We start from the raw sequence: 23,230 nt of genomic DNA on the forward strand, positions 1-23,230 counted from the left end.
TGCCCAATGCATTGCTTCACACTCAGTGGTATGTTAGTGTTGATATTGGAACATTGAGATTTTTTTTATAATAGCGCAGTGGGAACTAGGTGGGAAAACATTTGTGCCAATCAATTGATAAATGATGTGACAGTAGAAACAGTTGACCTGCAGAAACACTGTAGAAACAGTTGATCTGTTAATTCTGCTCATTAGGGGGCATTTTCAAAACCGCAGTGCAACATCTAAAAAGCTGTAAAACAATGACAGGATTTTCAATGTGCATCCAAAACTTCCAGTGGCAGGCAGATATCTGAGAGAGAGCAGACACCATATTCCTAGAGAGAGAGGCTAAACTCACCTGTTAGAAGCAGAGACGGAAATCACAACAACAGATGCTTTTGCACAGCTTTACAGATCTCTATCCACTCTGGATGGGCATTAGGCAGCAGCATAGGGAGAGCCAGATCTGTAAACTCATGCAGGTGCAGCATCTGTTGAGTTACATACCGTGTCCTGGTAAAGTGAGCTCCATCCACGTCATTATGTTAACAGGATTATGGAGCTCCCAGGTTCGGGGAAAGGGGTACTCAGGAGACAGATTAGGAGGATACTGCTTAAACGGATGAAGAAGAACAGGAACAAGGACAGAGTGTGGCCAGTATAGTGTCTGAGCCACTAAAGAGATTGGCAGGCCAGCCACTGCCGGTCTCAATACCATCATTAATTGACGTCCGTCCCGACATCCTTACTAAGTCATAAGGATCAACCTTTTTTTCACTGACGACATCAAAGGCCAATGTGATCTTAAATCAGATGCACAGTAGTGAAGATATAATTTACAATACTGTTACAATGCTATATGCATGTATATAAATTCTAGTCAATTCAATACTTTAGTCAGGTCAAAATAATTGATAATGTAAAATCAGACATCCAAAAAGAAGAAGATGTACATGCTAAGAAAGGAGAGTGGCCAGTGTCAAGACAATGTACCAACCCAAATGGGAAAGATGTTTTGAAAAACATATTATGGGGACTGAGAAATTAAGGAGGTGATTTTCCCCCTCCCTTTGTGATCTAAGCAATTGCGTGTGACACAGAGGACATTCCTGGGATTTAAGAAGGCAATTCATCAAATTGGGTTTTATATGGAATCAGAGATAATCTGGCTGTTTAGCCAAATCCCCCTAATCTTTTCTGATTACCAGTAAGGTGGCTGGAGGGAGCCTGGCAGAGAGATAGAGATTAGCAGAAAGACAGCAGTAGAGAAGAAGAGGGGGGGTGGACAGACCTGAAGTGAAGTAAAACTAGCCAAGATAGACGTAGAAAATGGGAGTGAGGATAATACATGATAGAGGGAAATTATAGACTTTCTGGCCAACGCTATAACAGCTCACCATCTCTCTTTCTAATGGGATTCATTGGCTTGGGAAGCATGTTTATATTACCAAAGCAAGTGAAATAAACAAAAATTAAATAAACAATCACAAATTAAGAGTAATCATTACACTCACAAAAATGTAAAAACAATACAGACATTTCAAATGTTATATTATGTACAGTCTTGTAACAATCTCTGTCTCTCTCTGTGTCAGACCTCAGCAGAAATGAACACAGCTCCCCCTGCAGGAAGTGCCTTGGCAACGCCCGCTGGAACAGCTGGCCCCACCACCCCCAAGAAGGGACCCCCCAAGTTCAAGCAGAGGCAAACCCGTACATTCAAGAGCAAGGCCCCCAAGCCTGGCCAGAAAGGGTGAGAATCTCTCTGTCATCACAGATACACACAAAAACCACTCACAACCGTTCCACATATTCACACTAACAAGCACTTAGTTTTCTCACATTCTCAAACCTGTATAAATGCAGACAGACAAATTCTAGAATCTGTAAGATACAAACATGTTTCCTTGTCAATTGCAGATTTGGTGATGACATCCCCGGCATGGAGGGTCTTGGCACAGGTAATTTTGATATTCCATCTGCAATCATCAGTAGTCATGTTTGTTCATCTATATATTTGTATTTCTACTTTCAGTATACAGCACCTTCAGAAAGTATCATACCCCTTGAATTATCCCACATTTAGTTATGTTACAGCCTGAATTCAAAATGGATTAAATATTTTTTTTTTCTCACACATCTACACACAATACCCCACAAAGACAAAGAGAAACATCTTTCTAGACATTTTTGCAAATGTAATGAAAATAAGTATACGTGCATAAGTTTTCACTCCCTTGAGTCAATACATGTTCAAATCACCTTTGGCAGCGATAACAGCTGTGAGTTTTTCTTGGTAAGTCTCAGAGTTTTGCACAATCTTTTCCCATTATTATTTAAACATTTTAGCTCTGATCATTCAAGCAGATTTAAGTCAAAACTATAACTGGACACTTAGGAACATACACTGTCTTCTTGGTAAGTAACTCCCGCGTAGATTTGGCCTTGTGTTTTAAGTTATTGTCCTGCTGAAATGTGAATTCATCTCCCAGTGTCTGGTGGAAGCAGGCTGAACCAGGTTTTCCTCTAGGATTTTTCCTGTGGTTAGCTCCATTACGTTTCCTTTTTACCCTGTAAACTCCCCAGTCCTTAAAGATTACAAGCATACCCATAACATGATGCAGCCACCACTGTACTTGAAAATATGGAGAGTGGTACTCAGTAATGTGGTGTATTGGACATAACACTTTGTAATCAGGACAAAAAGTGAACTGCTTTGCCACATTTTTACTTTAGTGCCTTGTTGCAGACAGGATGCATGTTTTGTAATATTATTATTCTGTACAGAGGTCCTTCTTTTCACTCTGTCAATTAGGTTAGTATTGTGGAGTAACTACAATGTTGTTGATCCATCCTCAGTTTTTTCCTATCACAACCATTAAACTCTATAACCGTTTTAAAGTCACAATTGGCCTCATGGTGAAATCCCTGAGCGGTTTCCTTCCTCTCTGGCAACTGAGTTAGGAAGGACGCCTGTTTATTTGTAAAGACTGGGTGTATTGATACACCATCCAAAGTGAAATTAATAACTTCACCATGCTCAAAGGGATACTCAATGTCTGCTTTTATTATTTTATAGGTGCCCTTTGTGATGAGGAATCGGAAAACCTCCCTGGTCTTTGAAGTTGAATCTGAGTTTGAAATTCACTGTTCGACTGAGGGACCATACAGATAATTTTATGTGTGGGGTACAGAGATGAAGTAGTCATTTAAAAATTATGTTAAACACTATTATTGCACACAGAGTGAGTCCATCCAAGAAAATGTATTGACTCAAGACAGTTCAGATTTGAATTCAATTAATTTGTAAAAAAAAATTGAAAAACATAATTCCACTTTGACATTATGCGGTATTGTGTGTTTTAATCCATGTTCAATTCAGGCTGTAACACAACAAAATGTGGAATACCTTCTGAAGGCACTGTATATCGACAACCAAGACAACCAACAAGTGTTCCTTGCCCTTTTTCATCAACTGGACAATCAATACTAATTATTTCTCCCTCTCTCATTCTCTCTAGACATAGCAGTGGTCTGCCCATGGGAGGCCTACGGCGACATGGAGCTCAGTGATCTGGCCAAATATGGAATCATCTAAGACTACTGCCTCCTGCCTTCCCTTAACCTCTCCGCTCTTGACCCTTCCCTCTGTGTTAGTCTGGCGCGCCACCATAAGGCGACTGGCCATCCCCCTAAAGTCGTCTCGTCACTCCACGCTGTTCTTAAGTCTGTTGTGGTCAGGCACTGCGGCCTGAAAGACCACATACGGTGGGGAGACGGAACACTGAACTGTTTATTTGTATTATTATCATATAATAGTATTATACTGTATTTTATACAGGACATAAGAGATACTTGATGTGATACGACAAGACCACCCCCACCCCTCTCTACAATAGCCTACCTCGGCTCCCCATTCCCTCTTTCCTTTTGTAATCCCTCAGATCCCTTTAGTCCCGCAATTCCTCTGGGAACCATCAACCACAGAAATGGACGCAAGCAAAGACTAGCTATGACTAGCTTGTACTTGCTTATAGTCTACTACAGAACTGTAAATATGTCTCTGTTTCCAATGCAACCTCTACCTTCGTTACCCTCCCTTTTTACCCCAATCTCTTTTTTTTTGCATTGTGTTTTTTACTTGTTGTTGATAAGGCGTGCTACTGTGAACACACAGGAAACGAAAGGGATGAGACCAGGGAGGAGGGTGTGTGATGCTTTGTCATAGATCATTATGGTGAAGGCATTCCCTGTTATCCCTGTGGTGCCACACTGCCCCCTTCTTAGTGTACGGTACGCCACCAAACAAAATATAAATACATCGATGTGTTATGCACACAAACACATTTATATGACGGAATGTGTATGTGTGATTGTATGTCCTGATAGATCCATTAAAGTTTTTATTTTCAATACTCATGTTGTCCTTTGCTCTTCTGTCATCTCTGAGAAAATATGAGAAAATACAACCCCTTCCATGATGGGGTGTAAAATGAAAATCTGAGTATGTTATACTTTTCACGAACAACTGACATTCTTTTAATGAACATTCATAAGCATACAATTCAACCATATTTTTTCTACATTGCTCCACCATAGCAGACTGTAGTTTGAAACTTTAACAAATGTACAGTAACAATCAAATGTTTGGACACACCTACTCGTTCAAGGATTTTCTTTTATTTTTACTATGTTCTACATTGTAGAAAAATAGTGAAGACATCAATACGATGAAATAACACATATGGAATCATGTAGTAACTAAAAAAGTGTTAAACAAATCTAAATCTATTTTATATTTGAGATTCTCAAAGTAACCTCCCTTTGCCTTGATGACAGCTTTGCACACTCTTGGCATTCTCTCAACCAACTTCATGAGGTAGTCACCTGGAATGCATTTCAATTAACTGGTGTGCCTAATTTGTGGAATTTCTTTCTTTCTTAATGCGTTTGAGCCAATCAGTTTTGTTGTGACAAGGTAGGGTGGTATACAGAAGATAGCCCTATTTGGTAAAAGACCAAGTCCATATTATGGCAAGAACAGCTCAAATAAGCAAAGAGAAATGACAGTCCATCATTACTTTAAGACATGAAGGTCAGTCAATACGGAAAATGTCAAGAACTTGAAAGTTTCTTCAAGTGCAGTCGCAAAAAACATCAAGCGCTATGGTGAAACTGGCTCTCATGAGGACGGCCACAGGAAAGGAAGACCCAGAGTTACCTCTGCTGCAGAGGATAAATTCATTACAGTTAACTGCACCTCAGATTGCAGCCCAATGTCACGGCCGTCGTAGGGAGGAGACCAAGGCGCAGCGTTGTAAGCGTACATTCTTATTTATTTAAAGAACGAACACTGAACAAAATGAACAAAATAACAAAACGTACCGTGAAGCTAATATGGATAGTGCAGACAGGCAACTAAACATAGATCAGAACCCACAAACACAAAAGGGAAAATGGCTACCTAAATATGATCCCCAATCAGCGACAACGATAAACAGCTGCCTCTGATTGGGAACCATATCAGGCCACCATAAACCTACACATCACCTAGACCTACATACCCTAGACTTACAAAAAAAACTAGACAATACAAAACTAGGATACCCACCCTAGTCACACCCTGACCTAACCAAAATAATAAAGAAAACATACAGTGGGGCAAAAAAGTATTTAGTCAGCCACCAATTGTGCAAGTTCTCCCACTTAAAAAGATGAGAGAGGCCTGTAATTTTCATCATAGGTACACTTCAACTATGACAGACAAAATGAGAAAAAAAAATCCAGAAAATCACATTGTAGGATTCTTAATGAATTTATTTGCAAATTATGGTGGAAAATAAGTATTTGGTCACCTACAAACAAGCAAGATTTCTGGCTCTCACAGACCTGTAACTTCTTCTTTAAGAGGCTCCTCTGTCCTCCACTCGTTACCTGTATTAATGGCACCTGTTTGAACTTGTTATCAGTATAAAAGACACCTGTCCACAACCTCAAACAGTCACACTCCAAACTCCACTATGGCCAAGACCAAAGAGCTGTCAAAGGACACCAGAAACAAAATTGTAGACCTGCACCAGGCTGGGAAGACTGAATCTGCAATAGGTAAGCAGCTTGGTTTGAAGAAATCAACTGTGGGAGCAATTATTAGGAAATGGAAGACATACAAGACCACTGATAATCTCCCTCGATCTGGGGCTCCACGCAAGATCTCACCCCGTGGGGTCAAAATGATCACAAGAACGGTGAGCAAAAATCCCAGAACCACACGGGGGGACCTAGTGAATGACCTGCAGAGAGCTGGGACCAAAGTAACAAAGCCTACCATCAGTAACACACTATGCCGCCAGGGACTCAAATCCTGCAGTGCCAGACGTGTCCCCCTGCTTAAGCCAGTACATGTCCAGGCCCGTCTGAAATTTGCTAGAGAGCATTTGGATGATCCAGAAGAAGATTGGGAGAATGTCATATGGTCAGATGAAACCAAAATAGAACTTTTTGGTAAAAACTCAACTCGTCGTGTTTGGAGGACAAAGAATGCTGAGTTGCATCCAAAGAACACCATACCTACTGTGAAGCATGGGGGTGGAAACATCATGCTTTGGGGCTGTTTTTCTGCAAAGGGACCAGGACGACTGATCCGTGTAAAGGAAAGAATGAATGGGGCCATGTATCGTGAGATTTTGAGTGAAAACCTCCTTCCATCAGCAAGGGCATTGAAGATGAAACGTGGCTGGGTCTTTTAGCATGACAATGATTCCAAACACACCGCCCGGGTAACGAAGGAGTGGCTTCGTAAGAAGCATTTCAAGGTCCTGGAGTGGCCTAGCCAGTCTCCAGATCTCAACCCCATAGAAACTCTTTGGAGGGAGTTGAAAGTCCGTGTTGCCCAGCAACAGCCCCAAAACATCACTGCTCTAGAGGAGATCTGCATGGAGGAATGGGCCAAAATACCAGCAACAGTGTGTGAAAACCTTGTGAAGACTTACAGAAAACGTTTGACCTCTGTCATTGCCAACAAAGGGTATATAACAAAGTATTGAGATAAACTTTTGTTATTGACCAAATACTTATTTTCCACCATAATTTGCAAATAAATTCATTAAAAATCCTACAATGTGATTTTCTGGATTTTTTTTCTCATTTTGTCTGTCATAGTTGAAGTGTACCTATGATGAAAATTACAGGCCTCTCTCATCTTTTTAAGTGGGAGAACTTGCACAATTGGTGGCTGACTAAATACTTTTTTGCCCCACTGTAGATAACTAAGGTCAGGGAGTGACACCCAAATAAATGCTTCACAGAGTTCAAGTAACAGACACATCTCAACTAGAGGTCAACCAACTATGATTTTTCAACGCCGATACCGATACCGATTATTGGAGGACCAAAAAAGGCCGATACCGATTAATCGGACGATTTTTTTAAATGTATTTGTAATAATGACAATTACAACAATACTGAATGAATACTTATTTTAACTTAATATGATACATCAATAAAAATCAATTTAGCCACAAATAAATAATGAAACATGTTCAATTTGGTTTAAATAATGCAAAAACAAAGTGTTGGAGAAGAAAGTAAAAGTGCAATATGTGCCATGTAAGAAAGCTAACGTTTAAGTTCCATGCTCAGAACATGAGAACATATGAAAGCTGGTGGTTCCTTTTAACATGAGACTTCAATATTCCAAGGTAAGAGGTTTTAGGTTGTAGTTAATATAGTATTTATAGGACTATTTCTCTCTATACCATTTGTATTCCATATACCTTTGACTATTGGATGTTCTTATAGGGACTTTGGTATTGCCAGTGTAACAGTATAGCTTCCGTCCCTCTCCTCGCTCCTACGTGGGCTCGAACCAGGAACACATCGACAACAGCCACCCTCGAAGCAGCGTTACCCATGCAGAGCAAGGGGAACAACTACTCCAAGTCTCAGAGCGAGTGACGTTTGAAACGCTATTAGCGCGCACCCCGCTAACTAGCTAGCCATTTCACATCGGTTACACCAGCCTAATCTCGGGAGTTGATAGGCTTGAAGTCATAAACAGCGCAATGCTTGAAGCACAGTGAAGAGCTGCTGGCAAAACACACGAAAGTGGTGTTTGAATGAATGCTTACGAGCCTGCTGGTGCCTACCACCGCTCAGTCAGACTGCTCTATCAAATCATAGACTTAATTATAACATAACACACAGAAATACGAACCGTAGGTCATTAATATGGTCGAATCCGGAAACTATCATCTCGAAAACAAGACGTTTATTCTTTCAGTGAAATACGGAACCGTTCCGTATTTTATCTAACGGGTGGCATCCATAAGTCTAACTATTCCTGTTACATTGCACAACCTTCAATGTTATGTCATAATTACGTAAAAATTCTGGCAAATTAGGCGGCCCAAACTGTTGCATATACACTGACTCTGCGTGCAATGAACGCAAGAGAAGTGACACAATTTCACCCATTTAATATTGCCTGCTAACCTGGATTTCTTTTAGCTAAATATGCAGGTTTAAAAATATATACTTCTGTGTATTGATTTTAAGAAAGGCATTGATGTTTATGGTTAGGTACATGTTGGAGCAACGACAGTCCTTTTTCCGCGAATGCGCACCGCATCGATTATATGCAACGCAGGACACGCTAGATAAACTAGTAATATCATCAACCATGTGTAGTTAACTAGTGATTATGATTGATTGATTGATTGATTGTTTTTCATAAGATAAGTTTAATGCTAGCTAGCAACTTACCTTGGCTTCTTACTGCATTTGTGTAACAGGCAGGCTCCTCGTGGAGTGCAATGAGAGGCAGGTGGTTAGAGCATTGGACTAGTTAAATGTAAGGTTGCAAGATTGAATCGTCGAGATGACAAGGTAAAAATCTGTCGTTCTGCCCCTGAACAAGGCAGTTAAACCCACCGTTCCTAGGCCGTCATTGAAAATAAGAACGTGTTCTTAACTGACTTGCCTAGTTAAATAAAAAATACAACAAAAAAAATCCGCCAAATCGGTGTCCAAAAATACTGATTTCCGATTGTTATGAAAACTTGAAATCAGCCCTAATTAATCGGCCATTCCGATTAATCGGTCAACCTATAATCTCAACATCAACTGTTCAGAGGAGACTGCATGAATCAGGCCTTCATGGTCAAATTGCTGCAAAGAAACCACTACGAAAGGACACCAATAGCAAGAAGAGACTTGCTTGGGCCAAGAAACACGAGCAATGGATATTAGACCTGTGGAAATCTGTCCTTTGGTCTGATGAGTCCAAATTTGAGATTTTTGGTTCTAACCGCCGTGTCTTTGTGAGACGCAGAGTAGATGAACGGATGATTTCCATGTATGTGGTTCCCACCCTGAAGCATGGAGGAGGAGGTGTGGTGGTGCTTTGCTGGTGACACTGTCTGTGATTTATTTAGAATTCAAGGCACACTTAACCAGCATGGCTACCACAGTATTCTGCAGCGAAACGCCATCCCATCTGGTTTGCGCTTAGTGGGACTATCATTTGTTTTTCAACAGGACAATGACCCCAAACACACCTCCAGGCTATGTAAGGGCTATTTGACCAAGGAGAGGGATAGAGTGCTGCATCAGATGACCTGGCCTCCACAATCACACGACCTCAACCCCAATTGAGATGGCTTTGGATGAGTTGGACCGCAGAGTGAAGGAAAAGCAGCCAACAAGTGCTCAGTATATGTGGGAACTCCTTCAAGACTGTTGGAAAAGCATTTCTCATGAAGCTGGTTAAGAGAATGCCAAGAGTGTGCAAAGCTGTCATCAAGGCAAAGAGTGGTTACTTTGAAGAATCTAAAATAGATTTTGATTTGTTTAACACTTTTTTGTTACTACATGATATGTAGTAACATACTACATATGTGTTATTTCATAGTTTTGATGTCTTCACTATTATTCTACAATGTAGAAAATAGTAAAAAAATAAAGAAAAACCCTTGAATGAGTAGGTGTGTCCAAACTTTTGACTGGTACTGTATATATTTCTCACAACCGGTTACTATGTTAGGTTTTTCCCAAACATACTGTACATGTCCTTATCTCAGAAACACATCCAACTGTCACCAGTGTCTTACACAACAATGTCTCATTTCCATGACATACCAACCACAAATATTGAGTAAGAATAATACAGTATGCCACTCTTGGAATATTCCAGACAATATCCTAGGTGTTACAATCCCTTAGCACACGAAAGGATGGCGAAATCAACTCCTTTATTTCACAGTCCCCCAAATATCTTTCTCAAAACGTCTTTGCCATTTGTGTTGCTACAATGTTTTGGTTGATGCCCTGTGGTCATAGGTCAGTCTGTGTCTGTGCTTTAATATTTATTTAGTAACTCTTGATAGTCTGCTGATACTGTATATTCTTCGCCTAGGTCCCTGAAGCTTATGGAAATCCTATACTGTGAACAGACAAACTATCCCGGCCTTTGTGTCTGTCTCTATGAAAGCTTCAGTGTTTATCCCCTCTGCTCCATTTACACACACCTTACAGAACGTCCTTGCCTGTACAGACTTGAACCCAGGAGCTCAGCACGGGCTTGTTCATACAGAGACCCATTGGAAGGCATTCTCCCTCCCTGACATACACCACCTGAGGGGTATCAATGTTGTGAGCTTATGTCTAAGTGGTTACTGTTAGTCTCAGGGACAGTTAGATGAGTCAGTTGTGTTATTCAGCCTCCTCCTTCCTCCTCCTTGGTCATCACTAGTTACTACAGCCACAAAGTAATAAACCATGTCCATTTCTACAAAAATGAGATTTTAAACCTAACCTTAATCATAACCACACTTATGTCTAAACCTAACCTTAAATTAAAAGCAAAAAGCACATTTTTGTTTGAATGAATAACCCATTTTGAGTTTGTGGTTGTAGTAACTAGTGGAAACCCTCCCCCTCACCTCTAACCTCTCTCTGTAACATAGCAACCAGCAGTGTGATTATTTATGATGACCTGGCATTCAGATCTTTGCCTATGGATATCATTTCCAATCATGTGGTCAACTCTCATAGCTAGATGTTCAACTTTAGCATTTCCTTGATACTATATATATAGTGTGTGTGTGTGTGTGTGTGTGTGTGTGTGTGTGTGTGTGTGTGTGTGTGTGTGTGTGTGTGTGTGTGTGTGTGTGTGTGTGTGTGTGTGTGTGTGTGTGTGTGTGTGTGTGTGTGTGTGTGTGTGTGTGTGTGTGTGTGTGTGTGTATCAGTGCCTGTTCCATAGCCTCCAGGGATTCGAGCCCCACCTATACTTTGCTGTTTTGTGAGACAGACTAAGAAAAAGACAGTGAGAGGAGGGGAAGTCAGGGGTGGGTCAGTCCAAACTTCTCTCCTATCGCTTCACCACTAGATGTAAATGTGGGTGAGGTGAAAAAAATCCTGATCTTTCGTTTCCAAAATAATTTCCTCCCTCTCTCATTCCTCTCTTCCTGCTTTCCCTCCCTCCCTCCCTCTTTCACTGCCTGTAAAAGATATGGGAACATCCTTGAGTTAGGAGGCACGTTCATACATAGATGACTGTCTACTGATGCATCAGCTGAGAGTTTATTGCAAATCTCAAGTGGAACTACAAGTAGGAGAGAAATAACCACCAACCACAGAGGTGGATGCACTGCAGCCTCCGGATAAAGGGTAAATCAATCAATGTTACTCGTCTTTGTTAGTTCGAAAGTTGTAGCTTGAATGGAGGTATATCCTACCAATTTTTTTGCCACCTGTTTTGCCACAGGAAGAGTTTGTTGTTTTAAAGTAAAAATGTTGCTCACAAGATTAAAAGTAAGCAGTTGAAGCAGCGATGCCTTCATGTCTCCTGTTGTTGGATGACAATTAATCATTATTGTTTAGACTGTTGTTACTGTCAACCAATTCAACAACCCAATCAATGGAAAAACATTCAAAACAACTGTTTTATTCAATATTTGTTTATGTTATGTAACAAATTACCAGTCACATAAACATGTTCCTGAAATAATCAATGAAGATAGACTTGATAGAGATGTTTTAGTGACTTTTAGAGGTTTTATCTCCTGCCCTCTGTGCAAAACAGAGTTATCCTTAAAGGTTAAATAAAGTGGCCAGGGCCATATTTACCCAGCGATAAGCATATTCAATGTCATATTTGAATCTCTGACACTGAAACAAGGGCTCTGTTATGAACTAGAGGAAGTGACAATCAACTATCAGGAGAGTATATCTCTGGCTTCTTTATCTCACTCCCTCTCACTTCCAATCTCAGTGTGTCAACCCCCCATTTCATTTGTATTTCACTGTCACGCTCACTCCCTATTGCCCTCTTTCCTGGTTTCACACGACTTTATGAGTTAATGTAGTCTATATTTGTCCTCTGTGGGAGAGCAGGGATGGGCAACAGGACGTCCCAATTTATTTATTATAAAATCAGTTGGGGTTTCAACTTACTGCTGCGAGTTAAAATAGTGGAATATACAAGGTGCAATTTGGAAATGTGGTTGTGCATCAGCAGTTATTCTCTTGTCATGTAAAGCACTGATAGTCACTCAATTAGCCCATGTCAGCTAACATTTTTTAGATCCCTAAGTTAGTTTTGCGGCCAGCTATCTAAACTGTCCCGTATAAAAAACAGTATAATGCTATGATATGATTATGTTAGTCAGTCACTCAGATATAATATTAAAAACTGAAAACATTTCTCTCCACCCTATGGAAAAATGTGTAGAATTTCAGGAAATGATCTGTAAAACAATGTGGGTACGCAGACCCGCGAGCAACTGCAGCCCCTCATGATGAGTTCAGATCTTCTGTGGCCCTGACTCCCTCCAAGTTGTACATCCCTGATGTAGAGTATCTAGAACCTGTTCCTAATGAAATCACTCCTAATTCCTCTATTCTTACCGTGTACACAAAGTTATTTCCCTGTCCTGGCATGTCTGTGGTCTGGCTGCTCCCTTCCCTCTGGCTGCTCTCTCTCTCTCTCTCGCATCTTTATTCAAAAGCACCTTAATTGATTTGATTGTCCTAAATACCGCTATGCTCTATAAATAAAGATATTCAGAGTTAAAAATACATGCTCTCATGTATGCTACTTTTTCCAGGTAGCAAAGGCCCATCTGAGCAGGGAGTATACCATCAAAACAGAAAACCAGAGAGGAAGGACAACAACATGCAGACAAAACAAAACACAAGGATGGTCTTTTCATTCCAGATACACAAATCTATTTTTCTCATGCTACTACTCAATGTCCCACTTCCCAGCACATGTCAGACCACACTGAATGCCAGCACCCTCAACCAAACCATCCCTCCCACTGCTGCCACTAGCTCTAATGCTATCCCCAATACCACCACTAACAATCCCACTGTAAAATCCACTATCAACCGAGGCACCAATTCCTTCCTCCAGCGCAACTCTTCCTCAAACTCCACTTCCCAGGATGCAATCCTGGGGTGTGGGGCGGATCTGGACCCCGTGTACTCCTACCTGTGTGACCGTCAGGCGGCATGGGGTATCGTGGTGGAGAGCCTGGCCTCACTGGGTTTTGTGGTCAGTTCAGGACTGCTGGTGGGGCTGCTGTTCTGGACCCTGTGGATGTGTGTGTCGTCCCGCCAGCGCAGGGGCATCGGGGGGAGCGTAGCCTCCATGGCTCTGTTCCTGCTCAGCACGGCGGGGGTCTTTGCCCTGACCTTTGCCTTCGTCATCCGCCTCACCACCCAGACATGCCCCACGCGCCTCTTCCTGTTCGGGGTGCTGTTCTCCCTGGCTTTCTCCTGCCTGCTGGCTCGCTGCCTGGCCCTGCTGGGCTTCTCTGTGGCCCGGGGCTGGGGGGAGGCTGGGGTGGCCCTGGCCCTCTTCACCCTCCAGGTGGTAATCGCTACAGAGTGGCTGATCATCGTGCTGCTGCGGGACGGCCAGCCCTGCCAGTACTCCCAGGGGGAGTTTGTCATGTTGCTCATCTACGTCCTGGTTCTGCTGGCCGCCGGCCTGGTCCTATCCCTATACTGCCTCTGCCGCTCCTGTCTCACCTACAGCTACAGCGGGGGCAGCCACCGACAGAGCCAGGTCCAGGCCACGCTGCTCTGCCTCACCCTGCTGGTGTCTGCTGCCATCTGGGTGGTGTGGATCTCCCTGCTGACCCGGGGTAACATGGAGATAGGTCGGCGGCCGCAGTGGGATGACCCGGTGCTGAGTATAGCCCTAGTGGCCAACGGCTGGGTCCTGCTGCTGGGCCACGGACTAGCCCAAGTGGTTCTCCTCTGCAGGTGGGAGGCCAGCTCCAAGGAGGGCCCCCTAGACTTTGGCGGATGGACCAGTCCCAACGCCAACCTGCCAGGGCTGGGGAGCCCGAAAGAAGGGAGGGAGAACAGAAGCTTTGAGAACGACGGTGAGGAACGGAGAAGTGAGAAACAGTAGCACTGGAATGGAGTAAAGCAGGGAAATATACTGTACTGCATGTCTACGTTTAGTTAATCAGCAACATAACATTAGAAACACAGAAAATTGACTGGTGGTACAGTACTCATAAGTTAGCATGGAAGCTACATTATATATGGACTAGCTCCAATGGATAAAATATGACATATGAGGTTAACTACACAATCTGTCACTTTAAGACTCACTGTATGGAATCTGCAGATAATTGAGTCATTGTATCGTGTTCTCTTCCCCAGGCAGAAAACAAGACCCCGTTTTCCAATCACCATATGAGTCTGGATTCTCAATGACAGTGAGTAGGCCTCAAAATGGCTCTGGGCTTACTGGGTGATTAATAGGAATGAGAATCAGCATGTTGTAATAAAGAATAACTAACAAAAATATATGCTTAATCCAGTATAAGATAATGTATAGAATTGTATTTTACAAGAGACAAAATTCACAAATTCTACAGCACAAGTGTAGAGTCATGTCTTAAGTGTAAAACTAACAGACTCAATAATCGATGCCTTCTGGGAATGCTATTAAGTCCAGAAGTTGTGGGCGGAGCTAGAAAGTTGGCTGTCAGAAGTATTACAATGTAAATGTACTTTTAATCAGTCTTTCTGCATATTTCAAGACATGGCACATGGGGGTATAGTGAGATACCCGGTGGTTTGGATGATTCTCTAACAAAAACTGAAAACCATACGCACATCCAGGTACTTTACATGGACGCCTGATGAAAACTTAAGTGTTGAAATAAATATCACCTGGGAGCATGAGCAGCAGCGTGCAGCGTTGTCCTTTCTGTTTTCCATGGACAATTCTCTTCTCATCTTGAAAAAACGTATACTAAAAACGTGAAAATCAATCAATTCGCCATTATTAACACAATGGAAAAATCAAATGATTTATTATTTCAATATAGAAAGAGCGTGGGCTACGGAGAGAAAGAAAATGGTGCAGATTCAGGCCATGTGGAGGAAAGTAATGGGGGTTGTGTGCTAGTGGATCTGGGCAGGTGTGATGTAGTTGATGTTTGTATGATGTTGTCATTTGAATGTTTATGTCTTGTATTGTTCATAAAAGATAAATAACATCTTACAAAATAATATGACCCTTGCCATTACAAGCAATGTATATGTAATGCTGAACAACTAATTGCCATTATTTACTGCACTAATGTTTTAATGTTTCACTATGTTTGTGTTTCAGGAAATAGATCCTGACAAAGATTACTCCATCCCTCGTCCTCAGACCACCAACATCAGCGAGCCCTATGATGTATACTATGGACACAGCCTGTCTGATTAAGATCACTTTGCTTTTCATGTACATACACCCACAGACAAAGACAACCTAACAGCTTAACATATAAAAAAAACATTACACCCGCAATAGCATCTGCTATATATGTGAATGTGACTAATACAATTTGATTTGATTTATACATGCACTCTCACATGACCCAGAAATGTTTTGGAAGTTCAGCTACAAATGTATATTTCTTGAATAGAACCTGCATTGCAACATGATTTCCATAATTACGTGACTAAGGCTCAATTGATTAATTACATTTTTCTTTACTCAGGCTGGATCCAGATAGAATGAGCTTACTGAATCTGAGCTAATGTGACAAGAGTGTTTTTGCAACATGCTGCTTGAAAACACCAGACAGTGTCTAATAGTCTCAGGCAGGAGGAGGCGTGAATCTGTCTGTATCAGGGTGCCAAACTGCAGGGATGGGCAGGGGCAGTGCCAGGCATGCGTGAAACTGCAGGGATGGGCAGGGGCAGCGCCAGGCATGTATGAAGGAGACAGGACCTGGCAGCGATAAAATAGACCCTTGTCATCATGTCTTAACATCTTACGTAAAGGTGGATGCCATTTCTTTTTACATCCCACTTTATAAATACATGTTTAAATCAATGTTATGCTATGCATATTGTGATGTTTGAAAAAGTGTTATTAAAATGGAATGTTAAAAGGTACATTTGTTAGTCATATCTAACAGCAGAGGGCTGATTCATTCTCACACAAAAAGAAGCATAAGCTAGACTGAGTGGTAGTACTGTTTTAACCACTAGGTGACACTGTACAAGATGTGAATTATTGTTGGTGGGATTCAATTTACCTCAATGTTCATACCATTATTGAGCCACCAAATGTAAACAAATGCATTCCATCATGTAATTTCCCCATGCAAATAGCAGTTTACTGATATGATAGATCTGTAGCGCTCTAGGAATGACATGAGAGCAATATAACTTTCTACTCTGCCTGCCTATAGCCATCAGGGTCATCTCATAGTGGGCGAGTCAGTCGGGTCAATACCTCAATAATTCAGTGGATTCATGTGCTTTATTGTTTCACTGATCAAACTGCCCTCAATGTAATCCTTTCAATTAGTCCTACTTCAATAATCTGGAAGTGCATGTCATCAAATTGGCAATTAGCCTCTTGTGCATTAGAGCAATTAACAGGGATATGAGATTTCCTCCAAGCTCAACCCAGACATTCACATTCATTAACTTTAGACACAATGAGAGATTGGTTAGAGAAAATTGGCTACTTTAGAGTTCAAGTTGGCATAGTTGCCACCAGCTCTACTACTAGTGAACAATAGGTATGACCTGTGTGGCCAAACCATACCCTATGATTACATAAAAATAATCAATGGCAACAAAATCTACCAAACATTTTACCCAAATAAGGAGTTGAGAAAAGAAGAGTATAAAAACCAAACCGTTTATTATGTACATTCAATAACAATGACAGGAAATAGAAGGCAAACATGAAGATGGCTGAAATGAAGAGAAATACACAAGTCACTTGAAGAAAATAAAAACAATATCACTTGGATCAATGAGCTTAGCAATGCACATGTGAAAACAAAAAAGTCACATGCAATTCCAACTCATATGAAATCCCTGTCCAACAACTCCCACTAGGTTGACTTCAGCACAGTGCAGGGGTAAGTCAGACACACAGCTGGGTCTAAGGTGATCTCAGCAGCCGTGAGAGGGCACATGGGAGTCTCCACTGCTGGGTAACAAGTGGAAGGTTATGGAGGGATGGTCAGTTGCTGTGCCATAGAGCAGTCTTGTGCTACAATGCAAGGCATTGGAAACAACATTAGTTCAGTCTGTGCTGAACTGCTGTGCATGGTGGGACAACATCATTGGTTTACTTAACATACTTCAAAATAAAAACTGCAGGGGTTCAACATTCCAAATTAAAATAAGAGATATAACTGGTAATTCAAATGATACCATGACCACAGAAGAACATAGATAACCCAGGCATACATTTAAAACAAGCAGTATTTTACATATCATTATTCCCCCCAACTAGAAACAAACTCAAGGGGACTATGTTGAAGCCCCTCTCTATCCTGTCTTCATATTTCACATAACCTCCTTTCCATAGAAATTGTTTTGATTCATGCAACAAATGAAATGACTTTTGACCCCGTCCTTCTCACAGAAACATGCATACTGATACTTTTAATACTTTTTAAGAGAAGTTCAAAATTCTTATTCTCATGATATCATGGCATAAATACTCAACAGAATAACTAATGCAGCTGTATGCATCCCTCCGGGCCTGATAAAACAGCTAGTAACATGGTAATCATCATGTCAACAGGTGGTTTATGGCTCAGCTCTCTACCTGGGTCCTCCACCCTACAACTGTCCCTGAACTACACACTCACCTGGAAAAAGGAGGCATGTGGGGGCTCTTTAAAATGGTGTGGAATAGAACGCTTTGTTTCACCATCACACTCACTCTAGTCTGACATTTATTCTGTATCAAAATGGCAAATTCCCCTCTCAAGTCTACTGTGGACTCCTAAATGTTATATTTAACCCAACATTTTACACTGACTTATCTGCCTGGGACCACTTCATCCAAACCCCTCGGCACATTCAGCAGCCCCGTTTTAAAAGACCAACTGTGACAGTTCCCAAATGTATTTTGGGGATTTTAAGTCCATTAATCTGTTGCTATAAAATTATGTAAATAAATTCATGTTTGGCCCAATCTTCCCTCTCCACTTCTCAGATGACATTTCCCAGGACACGGTGCTTTTAAAACACCACCATCAGCAAACTGAAAGGGAGCACTTTGAACCCACCATAAAATAGAATAAGAGCTAAAATAACAGCAAGAACAATCATAAAAAGTATAATAAATGTCTACACTTGACCAACAAATGTGCTTTTAGAGAATCTTTGGAACCAAAAGACAAACAATAGCAATAAGATATTCAGAGTATATGGAGATACATAGGTCAAAGACTATTTATATATTTTTGTTGGCCACTTCCTGTACCTTAAAGTAGCATCGAGGCAGTGACTTTAATACATACTGGACTAGAACATTCCCAGACTTAGGAGGGAGGAAGATTGCATTGGGTGAACATTACGGTGTTTCACTTCTCACATGTCTGTATGTGTCAATTTGACAAAAAATATATATTAAAAATGGTGAAAACAAAAGTAACATCAACTTGCAGTGTTTGTAACTCTCATATGTTTCCTACCATCTGGTTTGTTCCCTCAAACCCCTAAGAATTCCATTCTTATCTGTGAATAGCTGGGTCCAGCTTGCATGACTGGTTTCTACAGCATGTTAACTATGCCTAGACACTTTCAATGTTTTTACCCCTTTCAGTCACAATTTTGATGCTACACCTGGAATGTCATATAGTCTAGTAAAGAGAAAATGTATAAGGAGTTGTGTTGAGCAGGCATGAGTTGTACAATATTCTCAAAAGGAAAAATGAAAACAATGTAGGTATATAATAGTAAGGATACAGGTCAAAACACGTGTCATTATAGTTTCAACTACAGTAAGAATCATAATACTTAGACCAGCAATAACAGTATTAATCAACTGGAAAATGGGAAAATTATGATAGTGGATGTAATTTCATTGCATCCACATTATATAATAATTTTAAGCAACGCTTTTTCATAGACAATTATAGAAAAGAAAAACTGAGGTAAAGCAGAACAAAAACAAGTCATTTTGTTTATTTTTCCTTGTCATTTTCACACCATTTATCGTTTTTTGTCTTTTACAGTTGGGTTGGTGGTGTAACGGTAGACTGTTTGGATTTCTCTAATCATTTTCCGTGTGTCGTCGCTCAGCTTTTGTAGTTCAGATTATGGACTTTTTGCTACTTTTGCATTTCTTCATGCCATTCACTTTTTTGTTGAACAGGTTCTAAAAAATAAAATAAAACTTGGATGTGTTCATTGTTTAACTGATGGGAGTCCACCACTGGGCAGGTTTTTGTCAATGTAGTGTTTCATATAAAGGACCTAAGATTTCAGGCTAGTGATGGCCTACTTTTAGGTCGTACTAACACATTGAGCTGTGTACATATGTGTGCATTTTACATTTGAGTATTATTACCACAGACTATTAGGAGCAAAGGTTTGTAGTGATGTAGTGTAAAAAGTTACTGGTGGGCAGCAATTTCTCCATCCATGTCCAATAGTGTTTTTTTATGTAACCATTCTTGTTCTTCCCACAGTTGTCTTCAATTATTGTTGCCAGTCTTGAAATTCACAGGCAGTTTTCATTCGTCCATTACTATGTCACTGAGTGTGACAGTTGAAGCAAGCCGAGTTACAGTTGAGTTTATCTTGAGTGGATGACCTTTTTCCAAAACACATGGGTTAATACTACCACCCGTAGAAAATGGAGGGGAGCTCTTTCCAAATGAAGAGATTCAGAAATGTGGAATTCCATGGTGCGAGTGCTGTTTAGTACGGAGCAAACCTACTGTATCCAGCCCGATATAAACTAGCCTGGAGGAGAGAGAAAGGGAGAGAGATAAAGAGAAATTAGAAATAAGGAAAGGAAGATGTAGCTGTTTTTAAACGACAGACAGCAGTGAAAAAGATGTGCGAGAAGTAAATAACTACATTTACATAAAGTGAAGATAACTCAGTTTCCAGCCTGTTGTTGTAGTGTTGCGGCTGGGGGGCTCTTACCATGGCACCGACTCCATAGGCAGCGGCAGCAGGACCTAGAGCGTGGTAGGGATCTGTAGTGTACACTCGCCCATAACTGTCCCAGAGGAATACCAACACATGTATTTCAGCTGCACATAGTTACAGTGAGAATATAACACACACCTTGCACTGACTCATAAATAGGCTGAGATATTACAAATCACATAAAAGATTTGTAAGATCACGTGTATCATAAATACCCACCAAAAAAACACAACTAAAATAAATTCTACTATGAGTCATAGCCTAGCATGTTATTGTGTAAAAGTCTGGCCACATTATTGCATTTCGAGGCTGCTGTTTTTGGACGCGAGTCCTCAGACGATCCTCCTTATTCTTACCTGTCACTGTAAGCAGCAGCTGCGGCGGCAGCAGTTGCCCCGGTTACAGCAGTAGGCTGAGCAAAGCGATAGGCAGCGGCAGGATAGCCTCCCTGGGAGACAGAGGGACAAATGGAGGTTATTACCATGGTACAGCTGAGGTAGACAGGATCATTACTGAGGCAGAGTTGTGTAAGTGCAGAGTGAGTTAAAGAATCACACAGTACAACAACCAAGTTTAGAACATTTGCGGTTAAATATTGAAGTATTAACAAATGTTTAAAAAAAGTATAATAATTACACTGGAGGTTGTTGACAATCGTCAATAATGCAGCATATCAAAGATTCAGAATTATAGAGAAAGATAAGTAACATTTACACGAACCATCCATATTATCGTTGTGTTCTCTCATATGCATATAAGACAAAGCGAGAGGGGGAAAATAGAGATGCTACACTCAAACACACTCACAGTGTCACCTCCTGGCATTGAGACAGCATGCATGCCCCAATTCAATGCAAATCTATTTGAACACACCACTGCATTTGGACCTAATCATACAGAACACAACCCAGAGCATTCCCCTGGAAACCTGCAGTACAACTAGTGACAGGACAGAGGGAGGGGGGCTGTGAGAGAAGTTAAGGGGGAGAGAGAAAAGGTAGGCCTATGACTGTAGTGCATGCAGACGTGGATCAGCATGCTTCAGTAATTGTAGCTCCAGAGTCGAGACCGGGAAGGGGTTGGGGACAGGCTTTAGTAATAAGAAACCGTGTTCTCCTCGTCTTTCATTTCAGCCCCACAGGGCACTGCTGCTACACAGATAGAGCATCTTCCAGCTCATCTCTGTACCTGTTCCAGCTATGGATGTTACTCAGCATAATGGATGTGGTAACTTCCAATCATAAGAAATGGTGCTGGGAACATTGGTGTTTGCATGAAATAAAGAGGCTCTCTGCCAGTGACTTCAAGACAAATACAACTGCCGCCTTTCATGTTATCACTGCCAGCAGTCTACCTTTCAGAGACCAGGTTCTCTTTGAACAAACTGGCAAAAAACACATTTAGTAGCTTAGTAACAAACCCCTTCCCCACAATCCACCTGTGCAGATGTCAGTGAGTTAGTAGGAAAATGAAAAGCAAGTTACCGTTTCAAAACAAAACAACATCAAAAGATCATAATCACCAGAGGGATAATAAAAATACACACTGTGTTTGGTAATGACCCTACCTGAGGCAATCTGCTACTAATGACAGAGTCCTGAAACACTATTCTATAGAGAGAACAGAAACAGCCATTGTCAACCTGGACACACGAACGCACACTGACAGACACGCACACTGACAGACACGCGCCCTGACACAAGCGCACACAGAGCGGCCTGGCTACCCATGTTGGAACCCCGTGTTACAACACCAGACTACAACACCCTCTGTTACAGTCTGTCTTCTGGGAAAACTCAGACCCACAGGTGTGATCCCAGGCAGCGGTGGAATGGTAAAGTACAGAGTGTAACCATTAGCATAATTCAACATAGTGTGCATGTGCATGAAACAGTCGTTTTTTTCAGTCACATTTGGGCAGCTCTGTGCAGCGCAATTAATTATGCACATGCAGAAACGCACAGAGAGAAAGGAGAGAGAGTCGTGAGGGAGTGTGAGGAGTAGGAATTTACTTACGTATAAGTCTGCAGCTCCATAAAACCCACCATCCTGATACACCACGCTACGAGAGAAAGGCAGACAGAGGAGATGGCAGACAGAAGAGATGGCAGATGAAGAGAGGGGTGAAGAGAGGAGATAGGGAGGGACAAAGGATGGAGAAACAGGAGCAGTGGAGATGGCAGACAGTGGAGATGGCAGACAGTGGAGATGGCAGGGTCGGTGTGTACAGTGAGATGGTCCAAGACCAGTGGCAGGAATGAAAGCCAGTGTGGAAGAAAGTAAACAGGGAGATGATTGAGGGGAAAAGTGAACGCACAAGGAGAGAGATAGAACAGTTATTTCACACACATGCAGCATGCAGAGGAAATACACTACCATTTATTTGTTCCATTACTGCTGAACCAAGTGGTATTATCAACATGACTGTATTATAGGGTACCATCCTCTATCAGCATCCCCCAGGGAGAGGGAACGGAGGCCCATTTACATTGACAAGGTCCTGGACAGGCTGAGAGGACAAGTCAGCCAGTCGTTTGAAGTCAGGCAGTAGTGGATTAAATATGGAAGAGGAATTTCCTGCAACACTAGTTTAAAAAAAATATATCCAGAATATCACAGCAGTTGCATCCCCATTAACCAACTGGCACAGCCCAGCAACATGCAACACAGTACAGTTTCTCTGTGAGTCAATCTAGTGGAATTACTGCAACATAGAAAAATAGGAAGAAAGTGTGTCTGGTCTTTGTGTGCAGTGTGACGCAGAGGATCAAATTATTGTTCTGCTCAGAGAGAGTTTGTGTCTATACTACC

The 23,230-nt window shown here is 41.4% G+C and overlaps 3 protein-coding genes across 8 annotated transcripts in view; 2 read left to right on the top strand and 1 right to left on the bottom strand.

Moving 5' to 3' along the window:
* Positions 1-1,589: 1,589 nt before the first annotated feature.
* Positions 1,590-3,580, top strand: LOC120045560 (retinal cone rhodopsin-sensitive cGMP 3',5'-cyclic phosphodiesterase subunit gamma-like). The gene is made up of 3 exons (XM_038990464.1): positions 1,590-1,735; positions 1,903-1,943; positions 3,504-3,580. Exons 1-3 carry the CDS (start codon positions 1,590-1,592, stop codon positions 3,578-3,580), a joined length of 264 nt encoding a protein of 87 aa, XP_038846392.1.
* A 9,637-nt stretch (positions 3,581-13,217) lies between these two features.
* LOC120045814 (G-protein coupled receptor family C group 5 member D-like) lies at positions 13,218-14,402 on the top strand. The gene has a single exon (XM_038990749.1). It carries the CDS (start codon positions 13,218-13,220, stop codon positions 14,400-14,402), a length of 1,185 nt encoding a protein of 394 aa, XP_038846677.1.
* Positions 14,403-17,132: 2,730 nt separating this feature from the next.
* Positions 17,133-23,230, bottom strand: part of LOC120046405 (RNA binding protein fox-1 homolog 2-like) — a 39,757-nt gene continuing 33,659 nt past the window's right edge. For 2 of the 6 annotated variants that reach the window (XM_038991611.1, XM_038991610.1), the window contains exons 10-13: positions 22,436-22,481; positions 20,776-20,867; positions 20,351-20,489; positions 17,133-20,227 (exon numbers count right to left, since the gene is read on the bottom strand). In XM_038991611.1, the coding sequence (XP_038847539.1) occupies positions 20,183-20,227; positions 20,351-20,489; positions 20,776-20,867; positions 22,436-22,481 (322 nt within the window). In that variant the 3' untranslated portion in view covers positions 17,133-20,182. Of the gene's footprint in view, positions 20,228-20,350; positions 20,490-20,775; positions 20,868-22,001; positions 22,030-22,435; positions 23,005-23,230 lie in introns of those variants that run through there. The other 4 variants (XM_038991612.1, XM_038991614.1, XR_005476795.1 and 1 more) reach the window with 4 other exon arrangements.

The sequence above is a fragment of the Salvelinus namaycush genome, chromosome 4, assembly GCF_016432855.1.
Source record: "Salvelinus namaycush isolate Seneca chromosome 4, SaNama_1.0, whole genome shotgun sequence".
Classification (NCBI taxonomy): domain Eukaryota; kingdom Metazoa; phylum Chordata; class Actinopteri; order Salmoniformes; family Salmonidae; genus Salvelinus; species Salvelinus namaycush.